Here is a 15,424-nt window from a genome sequence, read left to right on the forward strand (position 1 = left end):
CAAGGTCACAGCCAACCCCAGGGAAGTCAGTGTCAGGAGGTTGAGGCAGCCAGTCACATCACATCCACAGTCAAGAAGCAGCAAGCAATGGATGCATGCAAGCCCCGCCTCCCTTCCTCCATGTATGCAGTCCAGAATCTCAGATAGGAAATGGGCCTGGAGAAGTGGGTGGGTTGTCCCACATCAATTAACAATCAAGATCACCCCAGCAAGCATGCTCAGATGCCCATATCTCAGGGTCTTCTAGGTCCTGTTAACATTAACTGTCATACATTGTGTTTTGGGATTGCCTGTAGGATTATTAATAAGAAGGGCACATGAAAGCTAGAATAATAATTTTACCTATTATATCCTCAGAATATTTGTTAATTCATTTACTCATTTACATCTTGGTAGTTGCACGGAAGCATGGTAGGCAGAAGATTTTAATCAAAATGACATGTGTATAAATGAGAATTCATGTAAATTTAGCTTCCCCAAGATGTTTTATTTTTCTTCTCCTGGCACTCGTTAAGGGAGGCTTGTCATCTCTGTGAGTGGATACAGTTGACAAAGGCACACAAAGCTAGGCCTTGGCTGGTTGGGCACTTACTCTAGTACTCAGGTGCCTGAGATAGGAAGGTCTTGAATTTAAGGACAGCCTGGGCTACATAGATTCCCAGGCAAGGTGGGCTACACAGGGAAATTCTACGTCAAAACAAACAATACCCTGTCAAAAAAGAATGAAGGGGCTTAGTGTCAGAGTTGGAGATAGCCCTCTCTCTCTGTTTTTTCCTGCAGAGTGTTGGACAGGTGTCTCTTCCTGGTGTCTGTCCAGGCAAAGGGCTGGACGTGTGTGCAGGGTCAGATGAATGCGTGAGATGTTTGCGCTTAAGAACACAGAACGGGGCTGTGCAGACTCTCGGTGCTGCTGTGCCTCCGTACCTCACTGGTCCTGACCTGTCCGTTCCCATTTCATTCCCACAGAATGACCTTATTGGCCAGAGCTTGTTTGACTACCTGCATCCTAAAGATATTGCCAAAGTCAAGGAGCAGCTGTCTTCCTCAGACACCGCACCCCGGGAGCGACTTATTGACGCAAAGAGTGAGTGCCAGGGAGACTGTGTGTTTCCTCATCACTACCCATGCCGCCCCCATGCTGCCGCACCAAAGCCCAGGCGCAGAGAGCCGTTCCTGGGCCCCAGCCTCTCCCGTCTTACCTCTCTGCCATTTTTATCCACTTCGGTTTGTTTACATTGTAGTCTATAAAGCAGAGAAGCTTCAGTGTGCAGACTTAGTGGAAGGAGGAACTACTTGACTTGATTCTGGTCTTGCTTTTCAGAAACTAGAACTCCCTAGTAGCGTGCTCCTGAGGTGAAAGGACTCACACTGTCTTGTTCCCCCTGAACAAATCTCTCTCTCTCTCTCTCTCTCTCTCTCTCTCTCTCTCTCTCTCTCTCTCTCTCATCTGAGTTGTGCTCATGCAGCCTCAGAAGATAAATCTAAGAAAGAGCACTTAAAATGCCAATGTTTCAGCCAGGGCTGCTACACAGAGAAACCCTGTCTCCAAAAACAAACAAAAGGTCACTGTTTCTTGTCTCCGCACTTCTGGCAGCCTAGGATTGGCACCTCTCTGACCTCTCTGGTCCCAGCCCCTTTTCCCCACAGCTGCTGCTTCTCAAGTCAGGACCCAGGAGGTGGCCCTGTGGGAGGCTACGCACACATCCTGCCTCCCCCAGTCACGAGCTGTGTGGCCATGAGGATGTTATTCCCCTCTCTGTGCCTGTTTCCTTACCTGCAAAACAGACTGAGTTCATTGGGGTGTTGGAAAGATTAACGATACTGACTTGCTACACGAAGAATGTAGATGGCTCCCGGCACGTGGCAAGCGTGGCACTGGTGTTGGATCTGTCAGGGCACAGGGCAGTCTTGCCTAATGGCTTTCTCGTTTCTCAGCTCTCCATGTTGATGGCTGATGGAGACTGTGGCAGAGAACTCCCCTCAAAGCACCCTTCCAGGAAGTTGCATTTCTTTATAAAAAACAAACATTGGCCCTGGGACCTCTTGCCCTCTGTACCTCGGCCTTGGCACCTATCACTGACCTAAGGAGAAAAAGATGAATGACATTTTGTCCTTGAGGCTCTTCCCACATGGTCAGGAGACAGGGACACAGGCAGCACCCTGCACAGCAATAATGCCAGGCATGGAGCATGGGGTGGGTAAATCTCGTGGGGTTTGAGGGCAGATACCACTGGCTCTGTGACAGCTAAGGTTGGTTTGAAAAGATGGATTAATGTGTGCCAGGAGGAGAAGGGAGATGGGCAGAGGAAGTAGTCTGTGGACAGGTACCAGGGTGGAGTCTCATGGCCGGTTTGTTGTCTGTACAGCAAAACGTACAAGGAGGGAGAGCTGACCAGTGACTGGCAGGCTTGGGTTGGCATTCTGGAGAAGCTGACAGAGTCAGTGTTGTGGAGGGCAGTGTGGAGAGGAGCCCTGGGCAGTGGCTACTGCTTGGCATGGCTGTGGTGCCCACCCGCCCTGTGGTGTCTGTAGTCCTAGCTTGCACAATGCTAAGTAGTGTAAGGACGCACATGTGTCAGAGTCACCGGATCTTTAAGACCTTGCTCCACCTGCAGAGAGTAAATTCACAGCCCAACCCCACACAGCAAAAGCTCAGTAGAAGGCTTACCTCATGTGCATAAGGCCCAGGAGTCTGTCCCCAGTGCCGTGGTTAAAACCACAAGTCTGGTTTTGGGTGTAAGTAAGTAAGAATAAATGCAAAGCTAACTATGACATTTCGCCTCACATAATGAACCTACAATCTTATCTTGATGTAGTTGTTACAAACGGCTTAAATTAGTTAGCATTGTTCGGTGCTGTCTCTGAATCCTGCGTGCTCTTCACTCACGGTAGCCGTGTGACACTAGCGGCTCTGACTCAGAGCACACATCTAGAATGGGGGCCGTGAATTGGGCCCCCAAAGGAGTCTGACCTGTCAAGCTGAAATTTAAAGGCAGTCCTGTGCTCCCGCCCCCCATTCCAGTATTCCAATCCTGTGCATCTGTTGAGTAGGACCCCCCCCCCCCCCCGTCCTTCGGCCGGGGACCAGGTGTCTGCCACTTACTTGGCACTGATTATTGAGGTTCCCTGATACCAGTCCCTAGTGTACCTCCATTTCCCTCTCATCCTCGGGTCCTGTTGGGCAGGAATACTTTGCTGTGTTTCTTTTTACCCTGAGACCAGGCCCACCACCTCTCTACTGCACTTCCTGCCCATCCGCAAACACCCTACGTTTACACGGGACCCTTCATGAACCCTTTGACCTCTAAGCCCGAGAGAAATGTGACCAGTGCAGCAGTAAAGGCTGTGTTTGAGGTCACGTTGCCCCGCCTGACAGGCAACCTGGCCCTCATTTCACCGCGCTTTGTGTTGGTTTGCAGCTGGACTTCCGGTTAAGACAGATATAACCCCCGGGCCATCCCGATTGTGCTCTGGAGCTCGCCGCTCTTTCTTCTGTAGGATGAAGTGTAACAGGCCTTCAGTAAAGCTGGAAGATAAGGACTTCGCCTCCACCTGCTCAAAGAAGAAAGGTACAGCTAGCAGTCCTTTCCCATCCTGGGCCTCGCGGAGGGCGTGCCTGGGCTCGGGGCTTTTAGGATGGCCAGAGCAGCAGCTCCTAAGCCTGAAGCCAGGGCCTGCTCTCATCTGAGAGCCTTGGGCAGCTGGAGTAGAGATGGGGGGACATGAAGCCCTGATGTGTTGCCATGGGCACTGATTTGTGAATAGGCTTTCTGTGTTTAATTTCTGTCTAACCCTGTTGTGGCCTGGAAAAAAACATATTCAGCCACAGATCTGTCTCTTGAGTACCCACCCTTCTAGACTCCTCCTGGCCAGTTTCCCCAGTGACATCATGCGCTTCATGCATGGGATGTTATTCATAGCTCTGGCTTCTTGCAGAGTCCTCTCCCTGCTCCCTTTAGCTGCCCCTCCTCTCTGTCCGGGACTGCTTTCCTCTGTCCACACTGACGTGTGTGTGTGTGTGTGTGTGTGTGTGTGTGTGTGTGTGTATGTCACCCACAGGTGACATTCCTTTCTCTTTTGAACTCCGTGTGCGTAGGTTAAATCTAGGAAGCCTCAAGGACATTTGCAGAGTAACCACTGGGGCCCGTCCTGCTCTGTCTGCTAATACTACTGATTTTACTTATGGGATTTAGTTATGCCCAGGTCTAACCAGAGGATTTTTTATTTATTTTTTTGGTTTTTCTTTTTTTAAAAGATTTTATTTATTATGTATACAGTGTTTTGTCTGCATGTACACCTGCAGGCCAGAAGAGGGCACCAGATCTCATAGATGGTTGTGAGCCACCATGTGGTTGCTGGGACTTGAACTCAGGACCTCTGGAAGAGCAGTCATTGCTCTTAACCTCTGAGCCATCTCTCCAGCCCTATTTTTTTGGTTTTTCAAGACAGGATTTCTCTGTAACTTTGGAGCCTGTCCTGGAACTAGCTTTTGTAGACTAGGTTGGCCTTGAGCTCACAGAAATCCTTCTGCCTCTGCCTTCTGAGTTCTGGGATTAAATGTGTGCGCTACTACCACCTGGCTAACAGAGATTTTTTTTAAAAAAAAATTTATTTTCATTTTATGTATAGGAGTGTTTATTTGAATGTAATATCAGTGTACCACATGCTGCCTAGTACCCACAGAGGCCAGAAAAAACATTGGATCCCCTAGAACTGGAATTACAGATGTGGTTGCTAACAACCAAGCCCTGCTCTTCTGAAAGAGCAGAAGTTGTTCCTCCAGTTGTGAAACCAGAGATTTTGGAAACACACCTAGGCTTCTGCAGCCGTAACAAGCTAGGCTAGGCCACTGTCCCCAGTAGAGAGACAAGCCATGTCTGCAGTGTGGCCATACTGAGGAGAAGAACAGACAAAGGGGTCCAGTCTGTCAGCTGGGGAACTGATGTGTGCTTTAGGGTTAAATAGAGAAAGAATTGGAGCAAGGGGCAAGCCTAGTTCCAGCTGTGGTCTGGGTATGGATGGTCTCACTAAACACTGTCTCAGCTCGGCTCCCAAACAGTGGGCCAAATCTCTCTTGATGATGATGTGAAGAGACAAGGCAGGCTTGGGAGACCATTGCCTCTGTTCCAGGGTGCAGTCTTGCCCTCACGGGTAACCGCCCTCATTTGGAGTGGACTGTTCCTCCTGGGTTTGTTCGAAAACAAAGTCCAGGGTGATGGCAGGTTTGAGACAATGGTTTATCTTTGTGCCTTCAGCCAAAGTAAAGGAGGCAATACAAAATGAAGGCGGAGAAGCCAGGCCGCCATCCTGCCTTGTTACTGCTGTGAGGGGCCCATGTTTTTCAGGCAAAGCAGCTTCTAAGAGCCCGTTTCACCTCTTGCAGCCAGCTCCCCTCAACTCTCTCAGATCTGGTGTAGACACCAGTGACTTTTGCTCCACCACACACAGCCGTGGGGTGGCCCTTTAGCAGTGAGTCATCTTATCCCCTACCCCCATTTAAAACCCTTCATCGCTTCCTGCTACTCTTGAAGAAACTTGGCAGTTAACATATGATGCAGAAGAAGTCCCTGCCACTCCTCAGTACATCTGAGCCACGCTGACTTTCCCAGGACCCTGCCAGCATTCTTCAAGGTCCAATGTGTACACTCCTCTCTACCTCTGATTGGAATTTCTTCCCAGTTTCTTCACCTTCTCCCCGAAGGCACAGACTGTCTGTGTCTTCTTCCAGTACCCCACAGTCTTCCTTTCTGGTGTTTTCTCATAGTTTTTTTCATGCTTGTATAAAGTTGGCCTCCTTGGCTACAAGGCAGCTCTGATATTTTTCTGCTGCCTGACGGGCTGTTCAGTCTTGAAGTCCGTAGGTGTAAGTGTGTCTCAGTTAAAAACATTTCTCTCTTTTCTGTCTGACCTGTGTTCTCTTCCCCAAGCTGGTGAATGGCAGCAGCAGCCGCCCAACCCTGAGATAAGGGAGCCATTTGTGTCTTCTAGTTGTTTATCCTATCTTCTTCTTGTCTGACATCCATGCAAATCCCAACCATTCTCAGAGGTATTGCCGGTTACCCACCCTGCTCATGTGTGGTTCTGAGCATCTCTTGCCATCTTTAGAGTCTGGCCGATGCACCTCTGAGTCCTCCTACTTCAGTTTCTGCTCTCTTTCATCCTCAATACTCTTGCTAGACTATCAAAAGCCCTTGGTTTTTCTGCTTCTGCATTTAAATCCTCCTGGAGACCTTCCATTTCCTATCTGCTAAACACATCTGTTAACAAATACCTCAGGCCTTGGGTCCTTGTAGGCCTCAAAGGCTCTACCCTGCTTTCCCCACTTCTTTCTCTTTTTACTTTTTTATTTTTGGGGTGTGTGTGTGTGTGTGTGTGTGAGAGAGAGAGAGAGAGAGAGAGAGAGAGAGAGAGAGAGAGAGAGAAAAGGAAAGAGAGAGAGAATTCCATGGTGTGTTTTTGGGGGTGGGTGGGGTCAGAGGACAGTTTTCAAGAGTTGGTTCTCTCTTTCCACCTTATTTGAAGGCGGGACCTCTTTTGTTTCTGGCCACAGCACTGCACACTGGCCTGTGAGTTTCTGGCTCTACCTCTCATCTTGATGTAGGAACGCTAGGGTAAGGATACCCCACCAGGCGAGTGTTCTTACCCAGTGAACCGTCTACGCAATCTGCAGTCTGCATCTGAGCCTTTGTTCACCATAACACGTAAAGACTCTCGGTGCCCTGAGCAGTGCTCATCTCTCGCCTGGGGAGGTCTATTCCTCCTCGCTGGGCTTTTTGTGATGCCTTTGGTACATGGACTCTGCTCAGCACACGCAACGCTGGGCCACTTCTGTCTGCTCCACCCACCAGGTGACTCCTCTGGAGAGTGAGGCCTTTTCTCTCGTCCCTCTTTTGAGGCTGCGCCCTACTGCCAGCCCAGCACTGACACTCACCACGGGCTTTTGCTTTCCAGCAGATCGAAAAAGCTTCTGCACCATCCACAGCACAGGCTATCTGAAGAGCTGGCCGCCCACAAAGATGGGGCTGGATGAAGACAATGAGCCAGACAACGAGGGCTGTAACCTCAGCTGTCTTGTTGCCATCGGGCGATTGCATTCACATGTGGTTCCGCAGCCGGTGAATGGAGAAATAAGGGTCAAGTCCATGGAATACGTTTCTCGGCACGCCATAGATGGGAAATTTGTTTTTGTAGACCAGAGGTAAGAGCCTACAACTCCCCCTGCAGCAATGCGGTAGAGTGGTGGTTCTGACCTGGTGGGCTGGGACCCTGGAGGTTGAATAATTAATTCTTCCACAGGGTTGCCTATCAGATAGCTTGCATATCAGATATTTACATTGAGATTCACGACAATAGCAAAATTACAGATATGAAGTAGCAACAAAAATACTTTTCTGGTTGGGGGTCACCGCAACCTGAGGAAGTGTGTTGGAGGGTCACAGCGTGAGGAAGGGCGAGAACCCCTGCAGTAGAGAATTTCGGCCCTAAGCTGAGAAAGTGAAAAGATTGGGTCATAGGCTGCCTTTTCTAAGAGTAAAGAATATTACTGTTGCTGGGCATAGCTCATTCGGAAGAGGGTCTGCCTAGCACACATGAAGCCTTGGCTTCAGTTCCCAGCACCACATGCAGCTGGTACAGTTCATGCCTTGAATCCCAGCACTTGGGTGGTAGAAGCAGAAGGGTGAGAAGTTTTGGGTCTTTCTCATCTGTATAGTGTTTAGGGCAACCTTGGCGTACGTAAGACCTTGTCTTAAATAGTAATAATCTTTTCTAAAAGTTGAGATGAATAACTCTAGGCCCCTCCTGCCCTCTAACGAACACCCATCTCTGACTGCACATTGCTGTGCAGAGTGAGGGAAGCAAGAGCAGTCTCTGCTAAAACCCAGAACCCAGGCTCATTAGGACATCACGGGAAGTGCACAGCTTTTTCTCAGTAGTCTCTGGTCCATAGCATAGCAGTGACAGTTAAGTGAGTGCTTTGAAATCTAGTTTTGAAAGGAAACAGAAATACAACCTACAGTTAAGAAATGTTCCAGGGTCATGACGTTGAATGGAATATAAGACATAAAGTCAATCAAATAAAAAAAAGAAAAGACAAAACAAAAAAAAGACATAGAGTTATTTAGACCTGAGCCTTCCAGTAGCGTTGGCCATGGTGGACTTGTCTGTGGATTTGAATTTGAATGTAATTAGTTGAAATCAAAACTTTTGTTTCTCAGGGCCCTACCCACACACGAGCCACCCTGTGTGGTTAGCAGCACATAGATTGCTGCACTGCTGCAGAAATCTGTCGGACAGCATCGTTCTTGTCCAGCCTCTTCCTCTTATGGATGAGGGCTTGAGGTCTAGCCGGTGGATCAGCTCCTCCTGGATTCACAGCTAATTGGTGCTAGATCTAGCCCATGAACCAGATGTCCCAGATTTGCTGCTGCCTCCCTTGGGAACAGTCCCAGGCTAATAACTCGCTACTAGAGATAGCCACTAGATGCCAGAAAAGTAGGCATCCACTTTTTAAGGCTATTGTGGTCCCAGGTGCATGAGCCTCTGGGTTTTAGCTGCCCTGGTACAAGTAAGCAGTGAAAAAGGAGCATCCCTGACCTGGAATTTAGATTTCTCTCTTATTTTTCCATTATTAATATGGTAATCTTGTCATTTAAAGACCACTTGAAATTTTATTTCTGAAAAAAAAAAAGCCCCTTACGTCATTTTTGCTTTGTTTTGCTCTGTTTTCGGAAGGCTGAGTGAGGTGGACACCCACATAGTTGGTCCACTGGGAAGGACCTAGCTTTTTTGCATCCAGCTTAGACCTTGCTCTCCTGGAGGCTGTGATGGGGAGAAATTTGCTGCTCATCCGTAAGTCATTGTTCATCTTCGGAATGGCCTTTTCTTATTTAAAAAGCTCCTGTTCTCTCTTAGGGCAACGGCTATTTTGGCATATCTACCACAAGAACTTCTAGGCACATCATGTTATGAATATTTTCATCAAGATGACATAGGACATCTTGCAGAATGTCACAGGCAAGGTAAGCTGTAGGAGGAGTCTGATGTCCTAAGTATTCCCTGCCTCTACATTCCAATTGCCATTCCAGAGAAGATTGCCCCTACTGTGTGGGAGTCAGCCAGCCCAAGACTCTTTAGGCCAAACCACTGGAGAGGAGAAAAGACTGTTGGCTCCAGGAACCCTTCGTCCCCTACAGATGCTCAGCCCCTACCCAGTGCATGACAGTTTTCTCTACAGAGGCCATGACTATGTGTGGAAACATCTCTTGGTTAGGGTTCACTCCAAGCCTGTACAGATCTCATATATCCTGTACTGATCTAATTTTCTTTCCATCCTGCATTGTCCTTCACCTGTGCTGTCATGTGACAAAATGTCCTGATAAAAAGCAGCTTGGCGGGGAGAGAAAGCTTATTTCAGCTCACAGTTCCATTACTATGGGGAAGTCACAGTGGCAGGAACTTAGGACAGCTGGTCACATGACACTCATAGTCTAGAGCAGAGAGAAAGTGAACATGTTCATGCTTGCTCGCTTGCTTGCTTGCTGTGCTCAGGGCCCCACCTAGGGGATGGTGCTGCCCATAGTGGGCTGTGTCTTCAATGTAAGTGAAATGTATTAACACACTCCCTTACAAATGTGCCCACAGGCTAGCTCAATGTACCTCTCATTGAAACTCTCTTACCAGTGAGTCTAGGCTGTGTCGAGGTGACAAAGCTGACCATCAAAGGTGGTATGGCCACATACGCAGTCCCTCCTTCCACTGTTTCTACCCGAACCCGTTCAGTGGCCTCAGACACTCATGTGAAGTGTCTCTATTGTCACCACCCCACCGCCCAGACTCTGGTTTGAGCACTTGTGCTTTTGGGTCTCCTGCTTCCTCGCACCCTGGGTCCATCGCCTGTAGTTTTCTCATTTATTGTCAAATAGATCGAGCCTGATAACAGCACGTCCCTGTTTAATGTTCCAGTGTTCAGACTCAAACACAACCACTTTCAACAGGCACAAGATCCAAAACTTGCCACCGTCCATCTCCTGGCCCTGACCCAGTTCCCAGATTTGTTCCATTTGTGGCCCTGTCACCCGCTCCTGCCTGCTGGGCTGGCCTTGTCACCCCTGGCCTTTGTGTGGCTCTCTCCTGAGCTTGGCTGGAGTGTTCAAGCAGCCTTGGTCATTCCTCTCCAGAGGGCATGGGGTCGTATTCCACCTCTGTTGTCTCTAACGCTTGGGGCACGAAAGGTGCTCTCGATGTCTCTCAGAGGCTGAGATCTGAGCAGGCCAGTGGCCTCTGTTGACTCAGATTCCCTAAGCTGGCCAGGGACAGCTGCTCTTCGGCTGTGTGACAGGAAGGCGCATGGCTGGAGGTCACGCAGACCTGCCGCCAGCAACGCCGAAAGCCTTCATTTTCCTAGACCCTCGAAAGGAGTGACAGGTTGAGAAATACCCTGGAAGGCTATGAGTTAGACCCTTGGACGCTGCCTGTCTGAGCGCTGGCCACGTGTGTGCTTGCCTTTCTAATGGGTGATGGCATGTGGACTGAGCAGCTTTAGGATCTGGGCTCAGGTGACCTGTTTAATGTGCTCACTGGTTTAAGGAAATGACAATAATCATGGCTTCTCTGCATTTTCAGTTTTACAGACAAGAGAAAAAATCACAACTAATTGCTATAAGTTCAAGATCAAAGACGGTTCCTTTATCACACTACGAAGTCGATGGTTCAGTTTCATGAACCCGTGGACCAAGGAAGTAGAATACATTGTCTCAACCAACACAGTTGTTCTGTGAGTATCTCCTGTGAGATACACCCTTGCTTCAAAGGGAGATGCCTTGGATCCTGACCTGGGACAAGGAGTACAGGCAGTAGCCAGCATCCACATTTTAATGGCCCCTTGGTGGTGTCTCATGATAGGAGGAAGTCAGGAAGGGTTGTGAACCAAGAACAGGCACTAGTCCTCCTCCCGTGTAAGCCCTGGCGGTGAGACTTGCTCCAGGAAACAGTCAACCCTTGAAGCCCTAACCCTAACCCCACACACGGGTTTCCACTCACGCTGGCGGAGGAGGGTGTCTACCGTCAGGGAAAGGCTTACAGATGTTCTAGCTCTTTCTGGCTTCCAGTGAGGATGGGTGGTCTCCATGGCTAGCGGGTTAGAGGCCCAAGCCTTGGCAGATGGATACTCACTCTGAGGCTTCTGCTGCCTGCTAAGGAAGTCCGGAGAGGGAAGAGCCTGCTCTTGCAAAGCTCTTCTCCATACCTCCTTCACCCCCGTGTGGTTAGAGGTAGGCGGGGGCCTGGAGCTGGGTGTGCTGCCAGTGAGAAGGAGAAAAAGTGTTGTAGCAGTAGGGGGGGGCTACTGCAGCCACTTTTTTTTTTTAAATATTTACTTATGATGTATACAATATTCTGTCTGTGCGTATGCCTGCAGGCCAGAAGGGGGCACCAGACACCATTACAGATGGTTGTGAGCCACCATGTGGTTGCCGGGAATTGAACTCAGGACCTTTGGAAGAGCAGGCAATGCTCTTAACCTCTGAGCCATCTCTCCAGCCCAGCCACTTCTACTAAACAAAGAAATCAGGGAAGCAGCTGGGCGGTGGTGGAGCACACCTTTAATCCCGGCACTTGGGAGGGAGGCAGAGGCAGGTGAAACTCTGTGAGTTCAAGGTCAGCCTGGTCTACAGAGCTAGTTCCAGGACAGCTAGGGCTGTTACACAGAGAAACCCTGTCTCAAAAAAAAGGAAGAAATTAGGGAGGCCCAGGTGGACAGTGAGGCCAGAGGCCGGGATGCTGTCAGTTGTGTTAGTGGTGAGTACGCCTGTCCAGCCTCTCAGACAGACACTTCATTTTCTGGCCTGTCCAAGTCCCATGTGGACACCGGACTCCTTGGCCAAGGTGAAGGGTGCATGGTTCTGAGCAAGCCTGACTCATGTTTCTTCCTTATTGCTGGGATGTTCACAGAGCCAATGTCTTGGAAGGCGGGGACCCAACCTTCCCGCAGCTTACCGCGTCCCCCCACAGCATGGACAGCATGCTGCCCTCTGGAGAAGGTAATTATGTCCCACTTGGGTATCGGGGCTCGCTTGCGAGAAGCTGCTTATAACCGGGTGTCTTCCTGTCAAGGGTTCAGGGTATCCTGTTGTCGCGTTCTGTGGCGCAGACTTTAACATGCTGAGTCCCAGTGGGAAGAGGGGCCACTGCCCTCCTACTGGGGATGTTGTGAATGTGTGTGGCTTTTCCTGCAACCACCTAGACCCCTTGTTTCTCTGTGCTCTCCTCTTCCCTGTTGCCTGGGAGCTGTGATTTGCTCTTTGGTGACTCACGGGCTCCTGTGTTTGAGAGAAAGGTATCCGTTAGCCCTGAGAACCTGCCATATCCGGTGGGCTCCTTCCATGTGGCTCGGCATTGGTTCTGCTTGTCCTGAACCACTGCTGCTTGGATGGCTTCAGCCTGCTTCTCCACTCATGACTCCCATGCCTACTCCTTGCTTTCCTTCAGCCTGCTTCTCCACTCATGACTCCCATGCCCACTCCTTGCTTTCCTTCAGCCTGCTTCTCCACTCATGACTCCCATGCCCACTCCTTGCTTTCCTTCAGCCTGCTTCTCCACTCATGACTCCCATGCCCACTCCTTGCTTTCCCAAACGGAACAACAGAGGCACTGAAATTAAAAATATCCCAAGCTCATCTTCTGCACTCCAGAATTACTGGTTCCTCTCATTCCTCTTGCAGTCCAAATGCACGATTGTGTCCCTTTCGTCTCGTCAGCTCACCCATGCCTCTAAACTGCTTCCTAACTTCAGTTTCCCTCTGTCAATTCCATACTCTATTCTACATAGAGCATAGAGCATAGCATAGGAACATTCCAGTTAGCATCAGACCATAAGTGACAAATGTCATTTTACCTTCTGATGTCATAATCATTGTGATTTCTAGAGCAACACATTACCCTCAAACATATGTAGAGCCACAAAGGTCATCTCTGTGGTCTCCTATGGCACAGTAACACAGGTTGGTAGCCTAGGAGCAACAGACCACACCCTATAACCTGTAGTTACAGAATAGTTCTCTTGACTATTCTGAATAGGTTTGAACAGGTCTTTTTTTGTTTTTTAAGATTTGATTATTATGTATACAGTGTTCTGCCTGTGTGTATGCCTGCATGCCAGAAGAGGGCTCCAGATCTCATTACGGATGGTTTTGAGCCACCATGTGGTTTCTGGGAATTGAACTCAGGACCTTTGGTAGAGCAGGCAATGCCCCTCCATGACGAGCACACCTTGCTCGTGCAATACTTCGTAACTCTGTCCTGCGTAGTGCTCTTACACAGTGTCTACACCTGGGGTGCTTTCCTCTCAGTACCACCTACCAGGCTAATATATATTCTGCTTCCAAGAGGATTCTGCTCAGTGACCTTCCTCCAAGAAGCCGTACCTGCTTGTTCCCTGACTCCCTGTCAAATTCATCAGACTTTGCTGTCTCGTCTCTGACACATGAAGGAAATTAGTTAGCTCATGTCAAAGCTTTGGCCTGTGATGCTGCATAGAATCTTGAGCCTGCCCCTGCTAGAACTATTTTTCCTGACAAGGGAGAACCTTGACGTTCTACTTCAAGTGGATTGGGAGGTTTCGTTTAACACATGATAGCATTTCTTGCTCGGGTTTCCTCTTTCCTACTGTGAGATTCCTTTGTTGTAGGTGGCCCCAAAAGGACTCATCCCACTGTTCCAGGCATTCCAGGGGGAACCAGAGCTGGGGCAGGGAAAATAGGTCGAATGATTGCAGAAGAAATCATGGAAATCCACAGGCAAGTAATCTCTTTGGCTGCCTCTCCAGCCAGTGGTGCTCAGCTCCACACTCCCCGTCCCAGGTGCTTCACAGTGTGTGGAGACAGTCTGGGTCACCAGAGTTGGTAGAAGGTTGCTGCTGATCACCCAGGCAACAAAGACCAGGGATGCTGCTTATACCCACATGGGACTGTTCTGTTCCTCTGGCCCAATTCAAAATGGAACCCGTGTCTTAAATAAAGAAGCTAGACCAAACAGGCCAGAGCAGAAGACACTCTTGGGGAAGCCCAGTTCCCAACACTTTGAATGTATCCCAGGCAGCTTCCTAGTGAGGATGAAGCCCCAGAACATCCAGGTCTGGAGTAAGCTGTGAGCAGCCTGCAATTTGGGTCTTAGCCAAAGTGCTTCTTCAAGCTCCCTGGACTAATAGAGGCCAAGCAGATCAGCTGGCAACAGAAGCAGTTTTCTAGGGTGTGGGGGCATCCTTTCCATGTACAAGCAGAGGTTGGCAGCACCTGCCTGGGGCTCAGGCCTGGTCCTGCATCCACCTGTCTCTGTTTAGGAGAGCCATCTAATCTTTGGCATGCTAACTTAAGCTACCAAGGGGACTGGGTTAGGATTGTGAAGGGATAAACAGCCTGATACACAATAGACACTCAGAAACTGTGAGCTCAGTCCATCTTTAAACATAGCCCCTGAGAGGGAAACGGTTATTATAAATCTGCCTGAGTTTGGAGAACCAAGGAGGTAACCAGATACTTAAAGATAGAAACATAATAGCACGTACAAAAAGAGATGGGGACCAGAAAGATCAGTGTTCCCTGCAGCTACTGATCTATTCTGATCTCTGGTCAGCCAGAGGGGCTCTTGTCCCCACGTGAGAGTGGTGGGTTCAGCTGCTTGCCTCCACTTCTGGAGAGAAATGAGGAGACAGGACACGATATGATGAGTTCAGACCAGCTATTAAATACCCTGGCTCTATGTAAGACCAGCAGAAGATGGTATCAGAACCCTTCACCAGAACAATCCTAAAATCCTTGAGAGGTCAACTTTGGCCGGGCGTTGGTGGCGCACGCCTTTAATCCCAGCACTCGGGAGGCAGAGGCAGGCGGATCTCTGTGAGTTCGAGACCAGCCTGGTCTACAGAGCTAGTTCCAGGACAGGCTCCAAAGCCGCAGAGAAACCCTGTCTCGAAAAACCAAAAAAAAAAATAAAATAAAATCCTTGAGAGGTCAACTTTCTTGATAATAATAGGACAAGTGGGGAATTCATGGATTGAGGGTTTAAACTTGGTCTTCAGCCTAGGCTTACAATAAAGGTAGGTGCTCCCGCTAGAAAATCAGGACTGATCTAGCGTGAGCGTGGGAGCTGTGCTCAGAGCTATCTAACTGGCCACTTTGTGGAGAAAGGAGCATGGAGCTATAAAGGGAGAGGGTTAAAGACTCTTAGTGCATGATCCGGAGTTTCAAGATGCCATTCGTTGTAGGATGCTGAACAGATATCCAAAATGTTGTTGTATATACATTGTGGAAACTCACTAGAATTGGGAGAGACGAAGGTGGGCATGATTGATAACCCAAGAATGAGGCCTGTCATGTAGAGAAATCAACAGTGCAGGGCCAGGTGCTGAAGGTAAAATAAGGAATGGTGA

General features: G+C 49.1%; 1 protein-coding gene across 2 annotated transcripts in view; it reads left to right on the forward strand.

The window, feature by feature from the left end:
• The window catches only part of Bmal1 (basic helix-loop-helix ARNT like 1), a 101,474-nt gene that overhangs the window by 78,476 nt on the left and 7,574 nt on the right, over positions 1 to 15,424 (forward strand). Inside the window, exons 11-17 of one of the 2 annotated variants that reach the window (XM_075971924.1) lie at positions 967 to 1,084; positions 3,420 to 3,569; positions 6,952 to 7,198; positions 8,914 to 9,020; positions 10,624 to 10,774; positions 11,950 to 12,038; positions 13,685 to 13,793. In XM_075971924.1, coding sequence (XP_075828039.1) covers positions 967 to 1,084; positions 3,420 to 3,569; positions 6,952 to 7,198; positions 8,914 to 9,020; positions 10,624 to 10,774; positions 11,950 to 12,038; positions 13,685 to 13,793 — 971 coding nt within the window. The remainder of the gene's footprint in view (positions 1 to 966; positions 1,085 to 3,419; positions 3,570 to 6,951; positions 7,199 to 8,913; positions 9,021 to 10,623; positions 10,775 to 11,949; positions 12,039 to 13,684; positions 13,794 to 15,424) is intronic. The other variant, XM_075971925.1, reaches the window with a different exon arrangement.

Source organism: Microtus pennsylvanicus, chromosome 5, assembly GCF_037038515.1.
Source record: "Microtus pennsylvanicus isolate mMicPen1 chromosome 5, mMicPen1.hap1, whole genome shotgun sequence".
Taxonomy (NCBI): Eukaryota; Metazoa; Chordata; class Mammalia; order Rodentia; family Cricetidae; genus Microtus; species Microtus pennsylvanicus.